General features: G+C 33.4%; 3 protein-coding genes across 7 annotated transcripts; 1 reads left to right on the top strand and 2 right to left on the bottom strand.

Annotated features, from left to right (window-relative positions):
- Nucleotides 1–3,283: 3,283 nt before the first annotated feature.
- On the bottom strand, nucleotides 3,284–16,468 carry Teh2 (tipE homolog 2). 3 transcript variants are annotated; one of them, XM_066736302.1, is made up of 6 exons: nucleotides 16,367–16,468; nucleotides 13,539–13,693; nucleotides 7,580–8,831; nucleotides 7,236–7,500; nucleotides 6,221–6,402; nucleotides 3,284–6,081 (listed from the first exon to the last, which is right to left on the bottom strand). In XM_066736302.1, the coding sequence occupies exons 3-5, from the start codon at nucleotides 7,869–7,871 to the stop codon at nucleotides 6,228–6,230; spliced, it is 732 nt and encodes a 243-aa protein (XP_066592399.1). In that variant the 5' UTR covers nucleotides 7,872–8,831; nucleotides 13,539–13,693; nucleotides 16,367–16,468; the 3' UTR covers nucleotides 3,284–6,081; nucleotides 6,221–6,227. The 3 variants fall into 3 exon arrangements, with proteins under 3 accessions (XP_066592399.1, XP_066592397.1, XP_066592398.1); XM_066736300.1 differs by having other exon boundaries at nucleotides 6,232–6,402; nucleotides 16,367–16,461; XM_066736301.1 differs by lacking the exon at nucleotides 16,367–16,468 and having other exon boundaries at nucleotides 6,232–6,402; nucleotides 13,539–13,754.
- Teh3 (tipE homolog 3) lies at nucleotides 8,825–11,834 on the bottom strand. Its single transcript, XM_066736294.1, has one exon. It carries the CDS (start codon nucleotides 10,359–10,361, stop codon nucleotides 9,015–9,017), a length of 1,347 nt encoding a protein of 448 aa, XP_066592391.1. The 5' UTR covers nucleotides 10,362–11,834; the 3' UTR covers nucleotides 8,825–9,014.
- Nucleotides 15,084–27,962, top strand: tipE (temperature-induced paralytic E). Of its 3 annotated transcripts, none has more exons than XM_066736295.1 (6): nucleotides 15,084–15,998; nucleotides 16,391–16,676; nucleotides 21,127–21,459; nucleotides 21,737–21,930; nucleotides 23,319–23,641; nucleotides 26,290–27,962. In XM_066736295.1, the coding sequence occupies exons 2-6, from the start codon at nucleotides 16,472–16,474 to the stop codon at nucleotides 26,351–26,353; spliced, it is 1,119 nt and encodes a 372-aa protein (XP_066592392.1). In that variant the 5' UTR covers nucleotides 15,084–15,998; nucleotides 16,391–16,471; the 3' UTR covers nucleotides 26,354–27,962. The 3 variants fall into 3 exon arrangements, with proteins under 3 accessions (XP_066592392.1, XP_066592394.1, XP_066592393.1); XM_066736297.1 differs by lacking the exon at nucleotides 15,084–15,998 and adding an exon at nucleotides 16,120–16,145; XM_066736296.1 differs by lacking the exon at nucleotides 15,084–15,998 and adding an exon at nucleotides 16,187–16,316.

The following is a 27,962-nucleotide window of genomic DNA, read 5'->3' as shown; positions in this document are numbered from 1 at the left end:
TCATATGATATCAAATGTACTCTCGAGTCGTGTATGTTTCAAAAATGCATAAATGTCATAAAACTTTAGCGATATAGCACATAAAATTGAAAATAACAGCTTTAACAAATATAAAATGAAATGAAATATTATATACAATTGAGTTTAAATGAGATAAATTATGAATACAAATATAAACCAATAACATAATGAATGTAAAGCAGTATAATACGAAAGACGGAAAGTGATTTTAAGTTCTATTTAAACAATGAATGAAAATCTATTTTATTCTAGTTAAATTTTCATTCGACTGAATTTATTATTTACATAGTGATTATGAAAGCTTTTTACATAACAATTTAAATACTTTGATCAGTAGAGGAGACCGGGGGAGGGGGGGGGGGGGCTAAGTCGACTTGTTTTTTCGTATACATTTTTCTAGAATATAATTAACCCACAAAAATCAAGCTTCACTTGTAAAAAAAGGCGGCAAGTACCTAAACCATCTCTAGCATAATTAATATAGTAAATAAAATATTTCGATTAAAAGAATTAGTGAAATCCAAATGTTAAGCATGTATACATTTTTACCTTGGCAAAAGTTAAAATGTCGAAGAAAAACTAGCAAAACAAATGTTAGTTGCCGAGGGCCCGTTGTATACAATCGTATTAAATAGCTATATTTTGAACTTTATATAATAACAACATGTCACACGCACTACGCACTAACGATAATCACGATTTTTTTGAATTATTACATTGTATTTTAGCAGGTAATTTAGTTATAAATCGAAAAAAGTTAAAATTCACAACACAAGTGCACACTGTACGCACCCGACACCAGCATTTTCACGATTTTTGATGTTACTACGGTGTATTTTGAGAGATTTGGTTCAAACTCGAGAAAAACACGAATGCATATCATAAATACACCACACGTACTACGCACTGACAATATTCACGACTTTTTAAATTACTTTATTGAATTTTAAAAAATTTCTCAATCAAAAATCCAGAAAACTAGAAATGCACAACACAGGCACAACAAGTGCACTAGGGACTGACGTTTTTCACTTTTTTTCACTTTTCGCGCGCTCCGGTGCACTTTCGTCGCTTTTCATCAACAATTTCACCGAAATTCGCGCTTTCCTCCACTCTGAATCAAAAAATCTCCCAAAATACAGTGAAAAACTCGTGAAAAACGTCAGTGCCTGGGGTGTGTGGTGTGCCTGTGTTGTGCATTCCTACTTTTATCAATTTTTTATTGAAATACCCTTTTAAAATACAAAGTGATAGCTCGAAAACTCGTGAATATCGTCAGTGCCTAGTGCGTTTGTTGTGTTTCCCTTGTGGATTTGCACTTTTCCTAGTTTATAATTAAAATATCTTTTAAAATATAATGTAATAGTTTAAAAAATCGTGATTATCGTTAGTGCGTAGTGCGTGTGATGTGTTTTTGTATTGCATAAAGTTCAAAATATGGCTATTTAATACGATTGCATACAACGGGTCCCCGGCAAGTAGGTTTTGTGTTACTATATATATATTTTTTTTCGAAATTTTAACTTTTACTAAAGTAAAAATATATGTTTGGCTGACATTTGTATTTCACTCATTTTTTTAATTGAAATATTTTATTTCATTACATTAATTATCCTAGAGACGATTTATGTCCTTGCCGCCTTTTTATACAGGCGAAGCTTGTTTTTTGTTAGATATATTTGTATTGTATTAACGCAATAGATCATTGTGTAAGTGTAACATTACATTTAATGATAAACAACATTTATTTTACTTAAAGTCGTTTTTAACATAACACACAAAAAGTTATATACATATGGTATTATCAAATTTTACTTAACATAATGATCATTCATGCTTCATTATTATAATTTGAGACAATACTAAATACATATAACCGCATAATTAATATCAGCAAACAAAATTGTCAAAATTAAAAATGGGCTGGCAGTGCAGCAGTAGAAAAATTACGTCAAAGCGACTAACTTCAGGGCGAAAAAATCTGCCGAGGATTGAAGGAAAAGCAGAATAATCGTAATATTTCGATGTATATATATAAACAATACAGAGTATAAGATCTCTGGATTGCGTGAGCCGTTTTAATGTTTAAGGTCTCACTCAAAAATTCTTTGAAAACATTCTTTTAAGATAAACTATGGTTAAATCGTGAAAATGCGTAATTCACAAAGATATGTCGATTTAAAAATTGGGATGGTTAAACTTGCTGTATGAGTTACACGGTAGCGCTTGACTATAAATACGTAGGGTGTCCCATGAACGGTGGCCATGTCAATGCCATCGGATAGGGGACAAAAATCTAAGTAAAAAAGTCGTAAAAACTTTTTTCCTAGTACCCTTGGTTAAAAAATTATTTGCAATAAAAGATTATCGATGACAGCAGCCTTTCTTAAAGAGGAAGATTGTTTTGGTCGCATTATAAGGCCAAAAATGCTAAGATACTGTGAAATAAAATACTAAGAAAAACACGAACCCAAACATTCACTTGAGCCTATTGAAGCGGTGTGTTTGTTTTGATTGTTTTTATGGGGCTCGCACTCGAAAATGCCGATCGGCCTTCAACCACTTCAATAGGCTCAACTGGCTCAAGTAGATGTTTGGCTTTGTGTTTTTCTTAGTATTTTAATTCAAAGAATTTTAGCATTTTTTGCCTTATAATGCAACCAAAACAATCTTCCTCTTTAAGAAAGGCTACTGTAATCTATAATCTTTAATGGTAAATAACTTTTTAACCAAGGGTGCTAGGAAAAAAGTTTTTACAACTTTTTTACTTAGATATTTCTCCCCTATCCGATAGTATTGGCATGGCCATCGTTCATGGGACACCCATCTGTACTTGTGTCGTCGTGACACACTATCGTGTCTCTTGATAAACAAACATTTCCTCGTACAATAAGAATAACGACACTGTTTCAAACCAAGTCAAATTTTGTTGTAAATATGTACTAAACAACATGTTTAAATAATTTTATTGAACATATTTTATTTGTAAATACTGACTTTAGCCCAATATCGACTTAGCCCCGGTTCCACCTTCTATTTTATTAAAGTATGAATAAGCCCGAAAAATACGTGTATAACACCTATGAGCTCTTAGTACTTAAAATACTTATTAGTATGTCAATTATCATAAATCAGAAGTGGACTGTGAATATAGAATTTTGAATATTCTCCCTTCTTCTGATAAAAATATGAACATGTAAACACAAAAATAAATATGTTTGTGTGTTGCCCAATTTACTAATAATTTTTCAGTATAAAACGATTTATTAAAAATAGTTTATTTTTAATATAATAATTTACAAGCAAGTTTTACAAAATCATATTTGTAAACTCTTCATTAATTTTGCCATATGAGGAGTAACTTTGTTTGAGCGTAATTTTCTTATGGTTGACATGCATTATTATAGATAGATTTGAAATTAAATCGCTTCATGGAAAAATTTACGTACCTCTCTTAAAACTATTTAGCTAAGATTCATCAAACTATTTTAATTATAACAGGATACGTAAAATCGTTCATACATGTGTAGAATACCTACTATAAATCAACTCTGTCTTTATGGCGCATCACAAGAGTTTACCAAAGTGAAGAAATGCCTATAAATAAATTAAAAAATCTCATATTTATTAATTTCAAAAATTAAATTCAAAACATTCATTTATTGAGCGATGCTTTATAACTCATGTTACGTTAATGTAATTTGTTTAGAGGTAACTGAAAATAATCATGCAGGAGCGTATCTCAGGAACACTGCAGATGTTTTCCAACTATACACAAATTGCACGATAGTATATTGTAATTTTTACTTCGCATCTATACTAATGTGTATAACTAACGTAAGGAGTGATGGTCAATGATATACCAGACTTCATACATATTTAGTTCAACAGACAAGCAGAAACCGAAAAAGATTCGTGGATTTTTGTAATTATTATTCGAAAATGCAAAGTTACTGACTAAAATATTTGTTACTTTCGACATTTTTTTAACATTCAAATTTGTAATTTCCATAAGATTTTAGACAGAGATAAGAAAAGGAAGTTATTAGAAGACAAAGATAATGATTATAATCAATGACTGAACTTTCCTCATTTCAAAAAATTCATTGATAAATGGTATTTAGATGTTTAAAAAATTACAATTAAAAATTAATAAAATTATAAGTTAAGTTTACAGGTTTTTAAAATCTCAATTAATATTGATTGATGATATATTACTTATTGTATAATGAATATAAGGTCATTGGTATAGACCTATGCGGTATCACTCACTGTACTTTCACATACTTTATTTCTGAAATCTTACATACATTTGCCGTTTCACGCAATCTATCGAGAAATTGTGTATAAAACATATTTATTACAATAATATTATATATTATTTAATCGCAAGCTTATCTGTTTATTATATTCACAGCCTAGGCTGGGCCGATTTATGCTATATTTTATCAATAGCTTAAAATAATTTAGTGAATTCGATGCTTATAACGTTATGCTTTTCTATCTTCTTTTTTTATTGATTTGTTTCTTGTATTATTTACAAATGATGCGCGAGTTAGTTTTTCACGGAGAAACAACTAATATCAATTTTAATCTAATAAAAAAAAATATTATTATTAGCATTTTATTAGCATCTATTTGGCGTATCCAGTCATTATAAATGTAAAGATAAATAACGATTATCGTAGCTGACATAAAAAATTGAGATACATCGTAACAGCATTCGGTGTACCAATTATTATTCTCTTACATGCTTATTTTTCTCCTTTACATTAGAAATAGGCAAAGAACAAGCAAACTTTCAATTTTATATTCACTTTACATGTCACCTATCGAAATTATTCAATCATCACTTGGTACAAATTTCTTAAAAAAAAACGAATTAACCATTTTAATCGTTACAGGACGCAATTTGCATTTATTGTTATTAGATCGAAGCATTGATTCGTTAATTAGTTTAATAGCGATGCCAGAAAGTTTTATTTCAATTATTGATTTAGAAAGATTTAGATTATAATGAAGCTTTAATAAAATTGTACAAGTTCTTTCTATAGGAAGAGCTTTTTATCTTTAATGAGAGCCACAGATTGACTAAAGACCATGCTACCACTGGATTTATTATTGGGAATACATAAAAGAGTAAAAAATGAAATATGCCTTAGAGGTATAATACACTGATATTTTGCAGGAAAAACACTGTTTCTGTTGTTAAAGTCAAATGGCTAGTTTATAACTTAATAAATAAATGTGGTTTAAGAATATTTACACAATATTTTATTAATCTTGTATCCGACTAAATCAATATGTCTTCAGTAAGCACAGCGCACGTCTGTACAATATTACAACCTTATTTTCATTATTTAAAATAATGAGAAAAAATCACTACCTTGTAAGTTCATCAAATAAATTTTGTATTCCCAAAGTAAAATTAATTTTAAAAATAGACGTTTAATATAATTGCGTTCTATACCGAATCTACTATAAAAGCTTTAAAGCAGATTTTCTATAAAGTTTACTCTTCTGTAAAAATCGAATTCCAAGCAGCTAAAATTTTCAAAAAGTTTAAAGTGGCGTCGTACATTAAATCATAAACTATTAGATCGATTTTTGAATTTGAACCAGACCTCTATTTCGAATTCCTGAAGAAAGCAAAAAGATTAATAGATCCATCGCATCAAAAGGATCATTTGTTCATGTAGAAGCAGAAGTGATACGTATTGATGTAACTTATTGCTTACTTATTAGTACTGAATTAGAATATCTAGATTAAAATCTTTTTGTATATCTAACGATACGACGAAGCTTCGAGTAAGAGATCGTTGATAATAGTAGAAAATGTAATAAAATCGACGAATCAGTGGCGTTAGGAATGAGTCGCCGCGACGCGTGCGAATTGATTGGAGTTTCCTTGAGCAGTGTCTATTAGCAGATATTGATGATTTATTTTCTCTCTAGAGTTAAACAGGTTTGATGAGGCATCACTCCCGAGCAGGGGGGTGAGCCCTTGGCAGCAGTCAGTATTCCTCCTCGTCCTCCTCAGACTCATCCTCTCCCAAAATACTTTAAAAAATAAAGACAGTGACAATAAATGAAAGCAGCTCAAATATTAAAGATAATTCAATGAAATTAGATCGATATTATTTATTATATTGATCGATGAAATAATCTAGCCAAATTTCGTTGCTAGTTGCATACATACACGTTACTTACTCTTCCTTTCTATCGTACTTCTCAATGAGATTTCGTCCCTGATTTGCTCCGCAGTTTTTACCCATTGGTGGGCAATACCAAAAGCACAAGACTCCCAGTGATACAGTAAACAATACAATGGGTACGACAAGTGCCAACACCAAATGTCTCAAGTTTTCATCCCAGGAATATCTAAATAATAATAACAATTAGTCGTAGCATTGAATTGTCGACAAGAATATAGAAGATAAAGATTTTCGACTCTTCGATAAAATGCTTAATTCAATTCTCGTTTTAAGTAATTACTAAACTAAAGTTTTAGTGTAGTTTCCATGATCTATATGGTCCTATTTTTTTCGTACATACCGACACAGTTAACGTTCAGGTGAGAAAGTGTAGTTTTAGTACATGTATATACCCTATCAGCGTTATCTATTTGCAATTTTAATCTTTCTAGAAGGACTTTTTTCATATACATATACTGCAGTAATCCATTCTCAGTTTATTACATTTTTATCGGTATGCATAAAGTGAATAATTTTTTAATCAAGTGTGAACTAAACTAATTTTTTTCATACTTTTTTTCATCTAAATTTTTGCAATCGCTTTGGATTGTCGATAAAGATGTAAATAAGGGTCGTGTACCACTTTGTAATTGACTATTACTACTTAGATACATATTTGATTTGTTTTTCTTCTCAACTCTTTTATACTGAAAATTGTTTAATTATCCAATCAAGTGCATCGAGCGAACTTTTGTTTCTACACAATTCAGTTGCTATTTTCTCACCCTTTAAAATAGATTCAAAGTAATGGACGAAATATATAGAAAATAACAACTTAACTCCAACTTGATTGTGAAACTGTAGGCAAAACAAAAGAACAAAAAATTCCATGTCTCTATAAAGGGTGACGTCAAAACAAAATAATCTTACTACTATTCAAACTTGGAACTAAAACTAACAATAGCATAGAGGCGAGTAAAATACACTTTTCTCTCAAATTACTATATTATAAATGTTTACCTAGCGACAACAGTTTCTGGATTGGTTCTGCTATAATAGCATGGAAAAATCATTCCCATGTTTCGGTAACCATATTTTCTCGCGAACGCAGAACAATTCACTTTTGGGGGATAACCACAGCCTTCCGTGTTGACGAAAAATTTCGTGTCCCAAACGTCCCAATGAAAAGGTCCCGAGTCTTTTCGTTTCGTCATAAACTCGTCGTAAGCTTGTCTCGTGTAATTGACTCTGATTTGATGGCAACGAAGTGCAGCACTGGTACATCCTGTCGAAAAAAAGAGCTCTTACAAAAATTGTATAGGCAACTTTTATTAAATTATTTTTAAGAAGCAAAGAAATTTTACCTTCCCTACAGCTTGACCAGGAACAATTTTTTAGGCCTTCTGCATAAACATGACTAGTAACGACACAGGCAACAGCGTGTGGTGAGAAATCAGCCAGTATCGTTGAAATTGCTGGCTCCACAACGAATGGTATCAAAAATAAGAATCCAAACACAGCCAGGATGGCCGTGGTACCAAGGCACAAGGACGTATAGAACTTGGCCTTTTCCACCAAGGATTGAACCTCCACTACTGGCAAAACTCCACCGTCTATACTGTTACTAGACTTTGCGTCCTCTTCGTGAACACCCATCCTGATTCGTCGAATTTTTTACTTTGGATATCTTTCTTACTCGCTTATCTTAAATCCTAATCAACGTTTTTTAACAAAGCTTTCTTATAGACTTAACAACAAACGGAATGATCTCCCTTCGTAACACAATTGGCTTTAATCATCGTTCTCTTTTTTTTTTGTTACTTTTGCTTTTTGTAATTATATTTTTTATCTTTTTCACTTAAATTTTTATCTTCCGTCTCTTGACTTTTTTCTTCCTTTGCTTTTTCTTTCTATGGTAAAATCTATATTAAGAAAGAGAGGTATAAAGAGGAAGGAAAAGAGAGAAGGAGATTATGGGGATACTGAAGCTTTTCTCCGAAAATCAGTAGAACATACTACGTCACCGCAACATCATCTTGGATAAAAGAAAGAAACTAACTATATAGTTGACAAAATACAGACATTTCTCTGACAAAGTCATGTAAGTTCTAATGATAGCTCGGTGTAATATACTAAGCTTTTGTGACGATTTCTGCTGTCCAAATCATTGGAGAATAATGGTATGGACGCAAAAAAGGGACGAGTCCTTTGGAAGGATCGTTTATTTAATAATGCCCGACCAGGTGCAACCAAACAATACAGGAAGGGAAGGAAAAGGCTTCTATTTAGCGAGTACTCTTCTATTGAAACATATGCAAATTACTCTCGCTCCTTTGAACTTTAACCCTTACAGGAGAATCTCGCGTTTCTCCTTCGTGATTAGGAATGTGTGAAAAGCACTTGTGCTCTCTCAGAGTAGCTTTTGTGCAGGCAGTGTGCGACATATAATTATTTTCTTGCTCGTTTCTGTAGCTCGATCCTTAAAACTGTTTTGGGCTGAAAACGTCGGGTGTTGTTTAAGCACGCGTTCCCCCCTTCCCCTCCCTACTGTTCAGTAGTGTCCACGAAGGGAGAAAATCGACTGACGAGCCGGACTCTCTTCCAAGAGGGGAATGCCTGTAAAATAAGAAAAAGAAGAGAGAAAAACGAGATTAAAATGTTTGTGGAACCAGCTGGAACACAAATACTCGACTCAGGAGTGAAATTGAATAGAGGCGTTCATTTATCTATGTATGTAATATATATATGTATATATATATTTAGTACTCGAGGTAGAATGAAATCCTTACGTGACGGATCTCAGAGTGCCATGACGGAGTCACCACCGCCAGAATCTGCGAGGTTCCCCGAAGTGCTTTTGTCCAAAGGGTTCATCAAGGCTGCACCAGGGGACCCCTTGAACCTCATCTTGGCGTCATCACCAACGACAACGGTTCTCTGGCAGCAAATCAGAGTGACACAACTCACGATGAAGAGAATGCTTGGTAACAAAAGGGCAACTATAAATTCCTTGAAGGTTGTCTGAAGGTCAAAACGAGACACGACCACTTCTGTGTTGCCCTCTGCATAGTAGCATGGGAATCTGGCTCTAGCATTGTGATCAGAACCATCTTTGCCGTACAAGTGGAGGAACTCTCTGCACTCGTCACGTAAAGTATTCACACAACCCTCCAGATTAATCAGAAGTTTGCTCTCGTTGGCTATGATGAGGTCTTGTTCGGGTGGTGCCACTCGTCTGGTCTCGTCCAGAGGCTTCGTGGCGAATATATTCAAGTAGGATAGATAAGTGAAATTCGTCAGATCAGCCAGCAACTCCTTCTGCAGCACCGAGCCATTTATACAATCCACTGCTTCCACCCCAATAGTCGAATTAAAGATCCCATAACAAGAAGCCATCATAACGTCCCCCCTATCCTCTGTCCATATCGTTTCGTTAGTCTCTGTGTCTATGGCGCTCTCGCATTGACTCAAATACACTTTGTCACCGCTCAGTAGAATCATATTTTTATTTCTAGTAGGTATATCCACGCAACGCCTGTCGCAATTGTAAGGGGTCCTTATCTTTTCGCAGGTTCCACGGTTGCAATTGAACAAACCGTCTATGTCGATGCAGGTTATCTTACCGCGTCTTCCGGAACACTTTAAAGGTGGGTCCGTATCGTGGAACATGCACTCGAACGCGTCCGTTATATTGACGCACACCCCAGTTGTGCAGTTGAAGGTACCTGTCAGGTTGCGGCACTCGTCAGCTATGCATTTGGATTTCTTAGCATTCTCCTGATCGATACCGTAGCAAGTCTTGTTTGTCGTATTTGTGCAATTGGCCAATAAAATTGTCGAGCCGTTCCTACGTAGATTAACGTGAATCTGAACGCAGGGACCGGATGTCTTCGACAGACACCACTCCCCGCAGCTGCCCCAGTCGCAATTGTCCGCATTTACGGCACGAATCGTTGTGCACATTACTGGAACCTCGCTGATGCCCGATTGGAATGCACGCGTACTGGGCATGTAAATAGCTACTGTCAGATATACCAGAGCTACCGATGACAGCACTGCCGTCATTTGGCAGATGCATATCGTACCGCATATCCTACCGTCTTGTGGTGGTATCACCAAATTTTCCACAGCTGTCTGCTTCGGCATATTAACACTATATCGCACTGAAGCGGATTATCTTTACTCGAACACTCTTGAATTAAATCTTGATGAGCGAGTTTTCGTTACAGGGTTTGGATTTTTTCATCTAATGCAGTGTGAGTTTTTTCTACGTCAATTATCCTGTCTTTTAGATTTTTTAGCAGTAGTTCTATTGTAATATTCGAAGGTGTGCAAATTTTTGTCTCTGCCCTAATCAATCGTGATTGATTAAGTAATTTAATATCATGGAATGGATATAATGGAAATATTTGTCTGGACCGATTTAACCGAAGACTTTCCTTTTCAATTGCACCTCAATGTGGTTGCTTTTAGTTACAGTCTTTTGTTTTATTGATCCAATGCATTATGAATTTTTCCTGTATTATCTTGGTATCAGAATTCTTCGCAATAATGATTTGTTGCAATAGTCGAAGTTTAAGAAATGTTTACTCCTGGGCTGTTCAATCGTAATTAATTCATTATTTTATCATCATGAAACAGACGAAATAGAAGAGCACATCTGGACGAATTGGACTGAAGACTCTTCCATTTATGTTTACTCGAAGGCTCTTAAACTGCACCACGACGTGATCATTTTATACAGTTTTTTGCTTCACTTTGTTCATGCGTTGATTCTTTCCTAAGTAAATTATTTTTTATATAAATAGGAACGTACATGTGGACAACAATTTGACTGAAGACTTTCGTCCCGTAGCTACATCCGGGTGTACTCGATTATTCAGCTCTGCACAAATTAATTCTGATAAATTCGTCGATTAACCATTATAGAACAGACGAAACGTACAAACATGCATATGGACAAATTTGATAAAGACTCTTTAACAACACCTGGCTAAACTCGTTTTTATTCCAGCTGCCCTTCACTGCTTCAACGCACCAAGACTCTTTCCTCGATCTCTCATCCTGTTATCACAATATCTCATCTCTTCAGCCTCAATAATATCCTAAAATCCTCAAAGACGAACAATTATGTTTACTTCTGCACAAGTCTATCGTAACAAATCAATTAATTTCTTATCACGGAAGAAACGGAGCGAGAACGTGCGTGTGGACAAACTTGACGTATGTTTCTCTCAGCCATTTTGCCATCTGTATTTCTGGCTCCACCTTAATCTTACGTTCTCTCGGAAAAATCGAGATCAAGTTGGTCGTTACGTATCTCGAACAGAACACACAAGGTGACTCACTGAGGAACCTTTCTGGATGGATATTTGCACCGTGAACGGCTTAGGGATTTTTGCTGAACGTCTGTGCCAATTTGCACGAACGTTCCTATGGAAACAACGGGAACAGCAGCAAGAGCAGTGTATTTGCAAGAACAGGAAGATTTTTGGTCGTTACTCGTTGACGGATGATATAATTGCACTGCAATGACTTGGTCAACGCGTTCGTGTGCGCGCGCTTAACAAGGAAAAACTAGTATTTTCAGCCGTGGTCCCGTGTAAAACGATTTCTATGCAGTCGCGTGCATGTTGGATTCTCCGTCAGGCATGCGCATTTTCTGCAGTGTTACATCAACGGGGAGAGCTCGGTTCATGGGCCAGGCGCAAATCGATCGATGCAGGAGACTTGCGCAATATTCCAATCAGCCGACTTGGCTCTCTCTCTCTCTCTCTCTCTCCTACACTCTCTCACTAGCTCCCCTCTCTTCTTTTCAATACCAATCAAACTTTTAAAACAGTTCTCTCAAATTGATAAATCAATTTATAAAGCAACTAACTATTCTTGACCATTTCTCTCCTGTTTTTATGTGTGTACGCTTTTCAGACTCGAGTTGACTTTTTCTATAGTCATCGAAATTCTCGAGAAACTTTGTCTACCGTACTTTGGCCTTTTCAAGTAAGGGAAATCAAGATAAAAATGTATAAATAGGAGAGAGAAAAGGAGCTATAAACAAAAATAGATCATAGCGAGTAAACACGTAAAGCGGCTTATCGAGCGTCATACGTAGACAGCAGGGCGCCTTTATTCTTTCAGAACTTTCAACTTGCAAGGCTTTACGCTACTCCTGTTTTGTCCCCGTTTACTTTTTGAGAATGCACAGTGATGGCGCTTCTAAACTACTATACGCACGCTTAAAATCCCTATTGGTATCTATAGTTATAGTCAAGATAATGAGATAATTCTGCAAATATAATTATGTCATTGTCATATTGCAAAAGTGATCTTATCCACGAGATTTACATAACTGTAGTATAATGCTATAATTTTCTAATTATTTTTAAATAGAATATGTCGGTTTTAAATAGTATTACAGTGACATTGAGATTAATAGTAAAAATCATTAATTTTCAAATTTATTATTTGACGCGATGGTCCACTGAGTACTGTGATTTATTTTATTTTTGTTTTTAAATATTTTCTATATTTTTGAGTAACAAATTGTTTTTAAAATATGTCCTGGAAAAATCTGTACGTGTTTGTAATTTTTTAAATATAGATACATTAGGAAAAATTACGGGAGAAATATTGAATAGTTCGATGATATCACTCTATTGTGTGCTTTTAATATTTAAATTATTGTTAGTAATAACTCTCTTCCATAGTGTTCTATTGACAGTTAATCACAGTTTGCAATACGAGTCAAATATAAAGTCATTTAAAAACAAAAAGATTATTATTTAATTTAAGGTTTGAATATTGAAGTATTATAAAAAGATAATGATTCAAGATGATACCATTAATGCTCCATTTCTGTCTAATGACGAGATCTTAAGCAAGAATAAAAGAACCGAAAAGTGTATCGTTGAGTGGAAAAAGTTTATCGTAATAAAGCACGTTGCTATTAAAGGGCCTCGTGATCTTCTTGAGCAGCTGGAAGTTGAACAATGAAACCCACCGGTACTATCTGTTTTACACATATATACACAGCACTCACACACACACAAACGTTCACTTGATATTTTGATATTTTGCTGAGTGGTGGTTAAGTGTCAACCAATATAACTTTAAAGACTCGTGCATTACCTCTAATCAATTTTACTCCTTATCGATGCTTTTGATCATTTATTTATCTAATTTTATTATTCACGTCAACTTTAATTAATATATCAAATAAACCAAAAATGTTGATTCAAAAAACACAAAATTATGATATTTTTCTCCAGGTCAACAATGTTGCTTAATATTGATTTATCAAGGTTTATAAATAAAATGTCTTACCCGAACTACAAGGTCGATGATTATTGACAATCGAAGGAATCTTTTGGCAATTCACTCTCTCTTTCTCTGCAGTATCCCTGCTAGTCTTCAGCAGAGCAACAAAATATGGCGGTCGACCTGTAGCTGTACTAGCTCCACCTAGTCGCTGCCGGATTCTTATAGCAAAATCAATATCTACAATTCATTCTCCCTCCCTCTCTCATTTACTCATCATCTTTCATGCTTAACATAACAATGTTCTTTATAGTAACAAATGTACTGAAATAGTTGATAACAACGTCTTTGGTATATTACGATTATTTATTTTGTTTTAAATTATTTAATTATTCCAGAAACAGAGCAAAGCAACCAACCATTCATTCGTTCGAAAGTAGTACAAATGCAATTTTATCGGACATAAAGATTATACGATTCTATTCAATTGTATGTCATAACAGAAAAAAATAATAGTAATTTTAATAATTCCAATTTATTTATGTTTTAAAAGAATTACTATTTATTGAAAAATATCGCAAAAACAATCATTGTAATCATTTAATTGTACCTTCTTTATGATCAATTCGTCGATTTATTTCTTTATTATACTCTTTTCATACAACGTATCTTTTTCTTTATAATGGATAGATAAAACCGGCTTAAAAAATGATGCGTGTGGTTATATTTTTAGAAAATCAATTGATCGAGTAATTTTACTTATTAAATAGTATAAAGTTGTTTTACATAAAAGCTACTTGAATAGCCTACTTTTTCACAGTAATGTTTCACATTGAACGTGCACTTACATGACTTACAGTCTTTTATAAATCGGGTTTAGCGCGTTTATAGTGTTTCGCAGTTGAAATTAAGCACTATTCGAAACGAGAATTTAATAGTATTAGAATTTTTAATTAAAAACACCGTAAAAAATATTTTATAAAACTGGTTCTACAGAACTCTCTGTGCCCATTTTTAACTCTATGCAATCTAAAATGTGAATTCTCCAAAACGAACAAATTAAGCTGCTCTCAGGAAAATTATTTTTAAAATACATGTAATTAACAAATAATACTAAATACGACTAATACAATCATACTCGATATTTTATCTGTATAGAGGAGATAGACGCCTTAAAAAAGCATTTGACATTTACCCCTTAACTGCCAAATGGACACAAGCTAAATTTAAAACTATCCTAGAAAGGTATCAATAATACAACTGATTAAACATCCGAAAATAGTTTAGCAAAGGGTTTGCATGTAAAAACAACAAGGAAGGTTAAATATGTGACGTCACTGAAGATAATAAAAATTAATGTGAAGAACGAACCAAGACCGAAGGTTGATCGTGAAAGGAACGCGAGCGCAACATTTTTCGGCAGAGCAGTGAAGAGTAATGAGAATATATTTTATGAGTCAAGTAAACAAGGAGGACGTTATTTGCTTGATGGGGAGGAAAAAAAAGAGTTGATTTTTAAAGGGGTTGAAAAGAGGCAGACGTCACGCGGTGCTTATCCGTGAATAAAATAGAAGAGGCGAGGAAGAGAAAGAGAAGGGGGAGGTCTGGGGTAGGCAAGGACGAAAGATGTGATGACGTCAGTGAGGTTAAAGTATTATAGAGCACATAGATTCCACTTGCGTACACAAGAGAGAAGGTCTGGCTGCGTTAGGTTAGGGCCAGTAAAGAGGAAAGCTGGCAAAGCTGTTGTTAGGTGCCGCTGCAGTCGCTGGTCGATGCTACCGGATACCGTTGTGTAGCGCTGCTGTCTTTTCGGAATAAGCTCGTCCACGTCCACCAGCCACCACCAGCCAGCAAAACCTTCTCTTACCTTCTCAGTACTCTCAGTAATACTGCAGTCTGCAGTAACTGGCAGTAACCCAGTAGCCCGGCATCCGAGACCGTCGGCGCCGAGGCTGGGAAACACGATTCTTCCCAGAAATCTTTCTTGCTTTTCTCTTATTTACATCGACGTGTATTAACAAACCTATCCCCTTCCCCCTCCTTTTCCAATTGTATCCCAAACGTAAAATATGCCAAGAAAATTGGGACTGCGAGTGTAAGCTTCTTGAGACGAAAGTGATAAAGAGAGGCGCGAGTGCGAATTTCAACGTGATGAGGCAGCTTACCGAACGACGCAGCCACGACGACGACGACGACGACGCTGATGCCGAGGCCGAGGCCGAGGCTGAAGCCGAAGCCGTCCCCGACCCCGACTTTCATTACGATTTTCTTCTCGATTTCGACCTGTAAAACCGTTAATTCTCACGAGCACTGAGTATATTATATTTGAATATACACACAGGTGCTTTCTCAGAGTGACTATGGACAGTTAGAATCTCAGACTTGGGCTGAGAAATCGCCAGTGAGTTCAGTTGGTTTATGTCAAAGCCAAAGTTGTGCCAGCAGTAATAAAAAAGACAATGACGGTGCGGGGCCACGAGAAGAGGCCGTCGAGCCGAAACTTTGCTTCAATTTTACAATAGGGTATCGCTGTCATGCCTACATTCATTTTTATACTATACTATATGCGTACATATATTTATATGTATGTATATGAATGATAAGAGTCGCGTGTCTGCCACCCCCGACCACATCCCCTTCCAGGAGCCCGCAGCACAATGCCACTTAATTGTACCAATTCTCTACCGCGTATTTATTATATTTTGAAATTCTATAACAATTATAGCAAACGAATTATTTTTTTTTTTTTATAAAAGGAAAAACGCTTATTGATTGATTTTTCTTTAGTTTCTGAAAGTAACGATAATAGTAAAAATGGAATAGGGAGCTATGAAGTAAAAAGTATATAAATGATTGTCAATGGTATAAGAACTGAGAGTTTATTGTTGGACCTGTTGTTGTTATTGTTGGAGCAGGGTAATGAAGCCCCGAGGACGACGACGAAGCCGAGCTGAGGATCCTTCGTGTAACTAGCACTGCCGTGGTGACTCTCCGTGATGGCGGACGAAAAGGAGAAACAGACGTTTTTGCAGAAACTACTGTTCTACACGACAGCATTCTTCATCCTCCTCAGCACCTTCAGCCTCTTCGCCTTCCTCTTTTTAGTCCCTTTCGTCATCGACCCTGCCTTCAACACAATCTTCATGCAGTTTGACACTCGCCCAGCCGAGTGCGTTACCATCGATGTAGAATCTAGAAGAGGTGACCAATGATCTCGTTGTTCGCATTACCCTCCCCCCTCATCCTCCCTTAGGTTTCATGAACCCCCTTCCACTATGTCGTCTTGCATTCGGTGTTGTTGTTGCTCTTCCTCAAAATAAGTCTGTGATGATATATCTCTCGTAAATCATGATAATCGTGCAAACGATTTGATTATATAAATAAAACATGAAAACATCGTGTTTCATTAGTTCTTCTCTCAGTTGAAATCCATTTTCAAATTTTTCGCGATGGATATAAATGTTGGCTAAAGTTTAACACATGTATATGAAGATTTTTAAATTTGATTATTTTTTATTACGCATGCTGTTATGCAAATTTCAATACTGATTACTTCTTAATTAAGCGAAACTTTCATAGTAATTTCCTGCAAATTCAAAAATTTCTTTTAATGATTGACGCTTATTTATGCAAAATATTTTTTAAATTCACGTCACAAACTTTATTAGTATATTTGTTGAAATTTTTAATAATAATTTAACGCTTATACTTCTTTAAAGCATGATAATATAAGATATGTTCAAAGTATATCCATACCGTTATAGTCAGACATATATTAAATTTGGAACAAACCAAATTCTGATATATAATTTAAATATTATCGAAGAAATAATTCAAATGTAAAATAGGAGAATAAAGTATAAAATATTTCAATTAAATTTTTCTTTATTAACATTGTTATTTCGATAATAAAATGCATTATAATCATTAAAAATTTGCTCTAAAATTTCATTTGCTTCATTGCAAACATGTCTGACTAGCCGTATGAATGCACCTCTAATAAATCTTTAATAAAGATTTATCTAGATTTTTTGTACAAACCTTTTTCCCAATATTTGAGCTTATTTTTCAAAAAATAGCAAATAATGTTTGTTCTACTGTTCAGTGTACTTTGTTACCAGATTACTCGAAACTTTCTCTTGTCACACGCATTTTCTCATGCATGAGTTACGCCAAGCAGTAGATTTGTGTCGGTCTCTGCATAGTCTATATTTTTGCAAATAATCATTTTGGAACAAAATAATAAACTGACGTTTTTTATTCGTACATTTTTATCGAAATAAACCATCGTAGTAACTTTATTGAATCAAATATTGTTATACTTACAGCAAAATACTTAAACATGTAAAAATGTATTTTTACGTTTCGATAATTGATGTTTGCTCACTTGATATTTGACTAGGTATTTTCTCACGACTATGAAATACACCCACACAGATATTACTTGAAAGTGCCCGATGCAATTGCATTATCGATTTATTCGCTTAAACACGCGTTGAAAGTACTTCCTTAAAATTTTAATCCACCAATGTCACTATCAAATTATCATAATTCAAAGCATAGTTACTGCTTTAATTTCAATGTTTACTACTCGTTATGGTATATATTATATTTTTACTATATAATTACAGATGAGATTACTTTTTTGTCATACGACCTCACGGTATCACATTTATGCATCATTTCCGCAAAAAGTGAACATGAAACTTCCTAGGTCCTCATTTATCTTTGTCGCCATAAATAATCCGGTATAGTTGAAAGACAACCAGCAGCCTGGTTTCTTCTTTCAAATTTTGTTGGAACAACCTAAATTTCTTTATAAAACTATCGCTCTTCTATTAAACAAAAATGCAGCTAGTAAAAAGTTAAGTCATGATACAAAAATCTGCTGTAATAGGAATAATTTAAGTGGTAAATGATGAAATTAATCAGACTAAGAGAGATCAGGTATTATTACAGTTGGAGCAATACCTTATTTTGTAATATCTGCTTAAAGTGGATATTTAAGAAGCAATATTTTAAAAACATTATTGAAACTAGCATACCCTAAAACTCCTAGCGTAGACTAAATAAAACTAATTTTGCTATAAATATGTAAACTACTTGCAAAGATCCAGCTATTTAGGATGAGTCAAAAACGAGTTAAAAAAACATACTGATAAATATACCACCAACTTTTGATTATTTTGAAAACCTTTGAAACTTTAAATAACTATTTCTTTTTTAATTAGATATTTGATTATGTAATTTTAAATTTCCCAGCATTTTCACAAGGACTCACAGACAGTTTATTAAACACAGTACAAAATAAAGATAAATATATCTTACAAAAATTATTCGTCATAGAGGCAACGTGTTTTATTAAAATAAATTTCACCGCAATAAAAAAAAATGTTGTTGAAAGAATCAAGAAATAGTGAAAAGATCAACAAAAAATATGAGAAAGCTTGACAGTAGTACCATTAGTTACCATCAAGATTGAAAATATGAGTGCAACACACATCATTTTTATCACTTAGGAACTCAGATACTTGTGTTTTTCGGTTTTCCATATCTCCTAGGAAAAAAAATCCTAATGCGTTTTATTATTTATTACATTACTTAGTATGAATTTTTTAAAAACATTTGCTATACATACACTAATGACTATTTTAGATGAAAAAAAAATTGCTTCAGTGAGAAGCCACTTTTTCTAATTAATTGAACCAATCGTATTAATGAACAAAAACATGAAGTTTACAATAATGAGCTTGATATCCTTCTGAGGACGTTGCTAAAGTTACAAGAATATTACCGTCTATGCATTATTTAGGCTATTCTCATCGACGTGTATTTGTGGAGCGTAGCCATGCACCTGCTATTCATCATTAAATTTTTATTGATTTCTAGAATATACATATACCACAGACTGTATACATTTCTCTCTCAAGGCAACGGACAAATCGACCCAACTTTTCTCTTTGCTTCATTTACAAAGGGCAATATTCGACAATCGTAGCAAAATGTCATTATAACTTTTACACTTTTCTTATATTTTACGTAGATTTAATATGTATAATAATCGAACAATATTAATGAAGAAACTAATTATGCTAGAAAAAAGAGCAATAAAGTCAGATTTGATTGTATCATGCATATATTAGCAGGCATTTGATTTGACAGTATTTTTTTTACTCCATAATTAATCTAAAGAATTGAAATTATCAAAAAAAAAAGGTCAAAGTTATTGAGCTTTTCATTTATACCGTACTAGTCAGATATGCTTTAAAATGGAAGTAAACCTACTTCTAAATTAAAATTGGATACCTAATAATGACGAAATATTACAAAATAACAAACAATAGAAAATTATATTTCAGTCATATATTGACAATGAATTCAATTTTATTACTTCAACATTTCGTTATTCTTTTTTTAATTATTGTTTCTAAAGAAAGTATTCATATTTTTTAATTCTGATTGTAATATTTAAAGTCATTCCAACAGTTCAAATTTGCTTTACAATAAATTTTACCGACGTCATTGTTCTAATTAAACTATAGTAAGAAAAATATTAATTAGTTTTACGTAATTCAATTTCTTTTTGTAAATAAAATAGACTGATAAATGTACGTTTACGATATTTTTGAAAAATTGATTCTATAAAAGCAAAGAGTATATTTCGACGATTAAAATGAAGTGCAAATATAAATTATTTAATTCACAAGCCAAAAACAAAAAAACTATAGGTAATAAAATTTTAGATAATATCAATCTGCTATTGAAATAATTTTTAAATATTCAATTTACTTATGCTACTTAGATTTCTAATGTCCTATAACTTGTTAACTATTTTGTAATTTTTCATTATTAATTATTCAATTATAAATAAGAAAGTGGTTTCTCTAAATTACACAACACGTTTGACTAATAAGTAATGAATAGCCCAACAACCTTAAGGTATCGAGAGCTACTTATTTGACCACTTAAGTAAGGTGACAAAAGTGAACTGAGGCATCTGAGTGGCTTTATGCTCTTGATACTTAAGCACTGTTTACGAAACGTCTTTTGTTCCCTTCGTCAAAGTCTTATCTCTAGCTCTATTATAAAATCACTCGTAGATTGCTAATCAGCAATGCATGTGAATTTTCTTAAAATCCACTATTTTTTATTACTTATTATTAATTAAAACCCGAAACACAATCACTTCTCAGCACTTTAATTGTCACATGCTTCCAACAAATATCTTTGTTTCTTCAAACAACTATTTTTTTTCATCCCGTATAATTGTGATGACAATGGAGAGAAAGCTGAGTGCAGCTGAGTGGCAAGTTTTTCGCGCGCAAGTCTGCTTTGTCATAGCAAGGGTGGCGCATTTGTTATTCTGTCGTTTGTTGCGTATACAACATTTCCACTCATAATCAGTTTCCCTCGCAAAGACGCGAATCTATCGTCTCTGACATTGGTTTGTCCCATCGTTCGTTATAGAATTGTTGTCCCTTGTAACTCTGTTGTATGTGTGTGTTACCATAAATGTACTATATATGTATGTTTATCGTTACAATCAGTGAAGCTTAATGATCGATGTAAAATCTCTTCGCTTTTTACATCTCTCTGTCTCTCCCCTTCCTTCTCACGTTGGACAATTTGTCCGGTGTTCGATATTGTCCAGGTACGAGCAACTGCTCATGGACATCGTGTCGAGAGGGTTGCACCAAGGAGCTCTACGACTGCACGCAGATTCGTGTTAATTACAAGCTTCCGACTAATGTGTCTAACGAGAATGAGAACGATATGTATAAAGATAAGGAGAAGGAGGACAAGGACGAAAATGAGGTAGGCGGAGTGGTAGGAGGTGTCGAGGACGACGAAGAAAGCAAACGGAAAAGATCGAGAAAGCTGTTGAGAAAAGAGCGTGCTCTTAGACCATACGATTATGTCGAGGAGTTTGATGAAGATTTCGCCGATGAAGACGAGTCTGACTTGCCGAAACCTTTACCAACAGGTATCTCGACCTTGACAACTTTTTAAGATTTACTATCGCCCGCATGCTAATGTACAAACTGTACAACATCCCACAACTTACAATGCCACTGCAACTGTATAATATATATATATAAATGTGTGTTGTAACGTTAACTCCATCATCTGCCTGATTCGATTCGCACAATCTCGTTCGAAATGACTGCAAGCGTGCAGAAAGCGAAAGAAACGGATCAGTGAGATGAAGGTGGTAGTGGATCTCGTTTAGTTGGAAAGCGTAAACTGTTCGAGTTCCACAGGTCTGATGGGCAACGATTCCGAGTGGTACTTCACCGGGGCCAAACTCTTCCCGAACGTAAAAGGCTGTGGTTATCCACCTTTGTTGAACTGCAGTATTTTCTACCGGCAATACGCCAATATAGGACGGAACTTTAGCTGTTATTACTCAAAGGTGGATCCTGGGATAGTTATCAGCGACCTCGACATGTGGCAGGTCTTCGTAATTTTGTAACACTATATTTATATCGTTCATTCACACTACATCCTTCCACCGAAAATTTTCTCCTACGTCACTGACTGTACTATAGTATTGTATGTTCGAATCTCAGTTTCAACTTATTCTCCATTTTTCTTTTTTACTATTGTACCATGGATGTTGTCCTTGTGAATATTGTTGGCTCATATGGATAATGGAAGACTCTGACATAATTGTAGATTTATACAGACCAGATAACACATATACTGTCAAAAACTTTCCTAAAGCGTTCCAACTTGTTAAATTGATTCCAGGAAAGTTTCAGGAACGTTTCTGACACTATGTGTACACTATCGTGGAGGATGTCCCATACCAGCCATACCGAGTTTAAACGGGTGACTTCTGCAATGTGAACGTAAAAAATAAAATTTTTAGGAACTTACTAAAGCCTCAGTGAACCATTTTGAACATTTGAAATTAGTTATTACATTTACAAGTCAAAAGTTAAAATTTACAGCAGGAATAGGAGATTTCTGTATATTCTAAGAGTATTTTAAATTCTAAAATGTTAAACTTATGCATCATTCTAACACGTGTAAATTCTTTCGCGACTCACGACGTTACATTAATTTGAGACTCTACAATTACATTTACATTTTTGCTGACACTTTATTTGCACTTAAGGTTATTCATCAAATTTTACTGGAAATGCACAGATTCCATATCTTCTTTCGGTTTGATACGACTTTCACTGTCCTCAGACTATTAGAATGACATTTTGCTCATTTGACTATTACGTGATCAAAAAAATTCTTGATAAAAGCATTTCATGATTTTCGAGTATCGTGTGAACCTGTCACCCAGTACTCAACCATAATATATGCACGCGACTTTCCTGCTTATGTTACCTACAACATTATGTAGTAGTTGAAATCAATATGTCAGTTCCAATATTCAGTAGAAAAAGCGTTTTATTGGAGTATTATTATTTTCAAAATAGTACATACATAAAATTAACTCATTAGCTTCAGTGTTTTTGAAATCAAAGAAATAATTAGTTGATGTAGGCTATAAAATTAAAAAGAAGAAAAAAGAGATATAGCATAATAACGAAATATTTTCGGTACGTTGTTTTTTGCGAAAACTAAGACTTTCTTGCAGAGTCTATTAACTTCCTTTGTTCATATGAGTCTTTCTTATATTCACGCAAAAGAAACAGAAGGTAATGAAGAGTAACAAAAAGGTCGCAATGTCAATAATATTAATAGTGAGAATATGAATAAGAACGTGAGAAGAAGAAGATGAAAAACAGTCAAGAAGACGCTGGCAACGATGTTGACGTTGATTTTGATGTTCTCTTGACGGTGTCAATGTAAATAAGCTTATGAGTCTTGTACAATTCTCAGGTTTACATGAATCTTGTGTACGCAATGGCAATTCCAATACCATCTTTTATAATCTCGGTGATATACTTGACGATCGCCTACTTCAAGATTTACAACGAAGACGAGGAAATTCTTGTTGGAGCCGAAGAGCCGGTCGACGGTGTTGAAGAGGGCGATGGTAGTAATGGAACCCCCTTACCACCAACTAGTGGCGCCCTCACACCGGGTAGCGAAGCCTTTCGAGAGGATCTTGCTAGTTTTGGTCATCAATACAAAATTGCCATGGTAGATGACATTAGCAGAGAAGGCCTCGATGCAATACCTAATTCATCCTCTATTCAGAGGTAAGACTGGTTGAATACGACCCTTCTTTCCTCTTTAACCTTGCAAACATAACCACCCTAAAATACCTTTTTTAATAGAACTTTTTCATGTAAAAGTGTGATGTGCCGAAACGTTGCATTCCCGCAACGTTAAGGAAATGGCTATCTATAGTTTTTTGCTAATCTTATAGTAATATAGTACTTTTTGAATTTTAAAATTAATATCTTTTAAAGCTACGTAACACTGAACTAATGGATTTTCTAAAAACTTAAGCAGGCAGGAATGTGATCGTACACATTAATCAGGTGAAAAGAACAAATTAACAGATTCTAATCGAATTAGAAAAGACAAAATTTGGTGTAAATCCTACTTAATTAAAATTACTATATAGAGTTAAAATAGATTTTAATTTCAATTCACTGAACGTTGCCCTGCTTATTATGTAATACAGTTAGGTGCTCTACACAGTAAAACTTTACTTCTTAGTATCGCTAATACTTTTCGTATAATACTTTTTATTCAATGAGCTTATACAAATGTACACAATTTAATAATAAATATCTATATATTCAATATAGGGCATTGATTTTATTGTTACAATTAATATATTTTGTTAGACACGCCTCAGTTTAGACTTAGTTCAGGTAAGGTCTGGCTTAAACAAAATATGGTGACTTGCTATTAAGAATATATCTTCATAGCTAGACATGATCAAAATTTTTAAATAAAAAAATCTTGATATACAGGATATATATATATTGTTGGAATATAGGCGCCCAGTAATGAATTTGATCCTGATGACGCGAACATGACGGAACTTGTGGTCATAATGGCGTAAAAATGATTGACTTATACTACTGCTGAATATTTCGTATAGTATATTCGACTATATTATGCGGAATTTCCATATTTGATTTAATTTAGTATAACTTAAAATATATTGAACGAGATTAGTTAACAGGAAATTATATTTATGATATAAGAAAGTTATTAAACTAACAAATTTATGATTGATTGTGATTATGTATAGCAAGCGCTGTAGTGAAATAACGAGAATCCATTCTGTCGCCGTTGGAAACTCCCTTGTATCATGAAATAATTAATTATTAAATATCAGAGACCGTTATAGAACAAGACCAGTACGGTATTATTCTGGTACATTCGTATAATGAGCACATAATTGGTTTGTTCTTTTTAATTACTCTTTTTACATAAAAAATGCTGCAATAAACGTTATGCGTATCAGAGAATTTTAAGATCAAACGTAAGCTGAAATACTTTCCTCTTACTTTTTTCGTTTGGTTTTCTCCTATTTTCCTAGAATTACTCAAGAGTAATTGTAAAAAACTGAGAATAACAGATGAAAAATAAGTAAAAAGTATAAGGAAATAAGTTTGTTTGTTTTAGCAGGAAGTCGTTACACTTTTTACATTTGATTTTAAAATTACAGTATACACATAAAGCGTATTATAAAATTTTGAGTGTAAAAAGTTTAACGGAAACAATAAAATCTATAATTTTATTACCTTTTGCCACAAATTAACTACTTAAACTTTCGATCTTTATGCATTAAACAATTATAAGCTAAATTAACGCATAATGATCTTTTATCTAGATTCATTAGCTATTCCAAATAACGATACAACTTTAAATTTTTTTAACTAATGCGAAATTAAACAGCCTTTCCCTACGTTCCAATTACTATGGTAGTCTTAAAGATATGAATAATTTTCTCATTTGCCTATTAAACGTTTCTCGATCAATGGCTAACAGCCATTAAAGGACTCTAATGAACTTTAATTATTAAGACTTTAACGACAATCGCAAATTATGGTATAGAGTTTAATCTGTTAATGCTGCATTATATTGATGACTATTGAGTGCATATATAAGAAATATAATCCTTTTGTGTGTGAAATTTAGAATCTAATTAGTAAATTTTTATCGAGGTTTTGAATTGATTACTTGCATTTTTGGACAGATATATAAAATGCAAGGCATGAAATGTTCATATGTGAATATAGTATACGACGATTATGTGTATTTGTTATAGTTAACTGCAAATGTTGAGATTTTATTTTCTATAACTAACAATGATTTGGGTTGTATCGGAGAATGTCTGATGCGAATTTCCAAGAAAGTTATTGATCAGCTTGAAACTTTAGCGTGTCAAAACCACGCGATGAAATCTGAAATTTGAAATAGATCTGGCTATTAAACTAGAATGGTTACATTTTATTTAGTTTAAGAATGTATATTTCGTTGATATTATTCACAAACTGATTAATAAACTATAGTCTTTTTATACGAAAAATTTAGGATACTTAAAAAAATGTGAAATATTATTAGAATTTTATCATATATTATCGTCTCTCTCCTCACCTCTCTCTTTTTTTGCCTTATTAAATCTTTATCTCATGTTTTTTACATTTTGCGTTGAATCACGAACCTTGGAATATCCTGATCCGCTATAGGATTTTTACATATTGCGCAAAAAACGAATTATATAGAATTATTGAAATTCGCGTTTAAACAAAATCAAAATATTTGTTTTTACCTTTACTAATGTTTAAACAATTATTTTGAAATATCTCTGAATTGAATATGGTTTAAAGAATTATAAAATAGAAAGCGATATATATTTTACTTATAAAATATTATATTTCAGAAACTTGAGCAAGACGATGACGACGAGTATCTCAACTCCCCCTGGGCCGACGGCAGCAGTATGAAACGATATTTTCAAGGTTTACGCAATATTTCATGGAAACCATCTCATAATTAACACAATTTTCTTCACTAATACTGTTATTGACGACGCAAAAGTAGATGAGAATAAAATAAATGAAACAAAACAAATATCGAATGTTGTTAAATAAGAAAATTCGCTATAAAAGCTGACTACTGAGTGAACCAGAGTTACGCAGAACAATGCTCAAGCTTCAACCTTTTAAACATTTTTTAAAAATCAAATCTAAAGGGAGACAAGTATAAAAACGTAGATATCATTTTACCAAATAATACGCTGCCGCATTACAGCTTCTCTATATATGCACTACTGTCAGATTTAAATATATTGATTGTTCTTAAAGCTTGTTAACTTAATTTAGCTAATTATTCTTTCACTTACGAAACACGTGTTTCATCACATCATTAAAGTGACAACTATAATAATCATCTATTACACTTTTCTCACATGAATTAATTATTAATCGCTCAAGAGAAAAGAAATCTCTGTTACATATAATTTGTAAAATATTGTTCAATGCAGCAAAATTGTTCAATTATTTATGACAAAAATTTAATTGTTGCACAAATCCATTACTACGTCGAAGCAAACGCTGCTTACTCAAACAATGTGAATCAGCTTTGAAATGTTACTACAAGAGATTGAAAAGGCAATATAAAAGTGTTATTCTAGCAAGCGTGGCATGGCCTTGAACCAATATGCTATGAAGAATTGTCTATTTTACTACGACATTTGATATTTTTGTTCATTCCGTGGCGATTAACTAGAAAAGCACTTTTGTTCTATAGCGCAATCGCAAACCAATTAAGCTTATGCTTCGTATACAATTAAATGTTTTTAATAATCTATTTAAGAATACATTAAACATGTAATGTTTACATATTATATTTCTGTTTGTTTGGTTAAGGATTGCAAAATGTACAAATACTGTATGAAAACCTACGGATGGAATGAAGTTTTCGTAAGGAAAGTTAGATGTATTTTATACAAAAATTTGAATAAGTGAAATACAATTTGCGACTTTAAAAAATATCCTAGCGCTCAACTTGGTAGTCCTAATGATAGTGTTTACTCATAGAGGTACAATTAGACATCTACTCTGGTTCACTCCTCGAAATTACGTGACTACGATTTTCACACGATTGCTCTCGAAAATGAGGTAGAGAAGAACACACCTGACACTCACACAAAAACGCGCACACACGCATGAAATAACAGCAAAATACGAAAATGGAATAAAGGAAGCTTTTAATAATAAATAATAAGAAGGAAATGCAACTATAGTTAGAGTTATTCTTTAGAGAATTCGCTTGTTGTACGATCATAAATTACGCTAAAATCACACGCGAGTGCAAAAGTTTCGTATATATAGACTTATTGAAAGACAAATGCGCCTGAAAAATGTTTGTTATCTTAATTATTATATTATAAAATTTATGAATGTTAATACGAATCTATAATGTATAAAGAGTTGCGATTTTATCCACTGACTATTGAGTCTCGTGATTTATCATATTCGCTAACGCTCAAATTGCAAAAATATCGAATCCATTTCTATCAGTCATTATCCAAGTTGATATTCATGGTATAAA

This window comes from Prorops nasuta, unplaced genomic scaffold, assembly GCF_024137725.1.
Source record: "Prorops nasuta isolate Cenicafe-Biocafe unplaced genomic scaffold, Cenicafe_Pnas_1.2 PNAS00015, whole genome shotgun sequence".
Lineage (NCBI taxonomy): Eukaryota > Metazoa > Arthropoda > Insecta > Hymenoptera > Bethylidae > Prorops > Prorops nasuta.
This window is presented reverse-complemented; position numbering and strand designations above follow the sequence as displayed.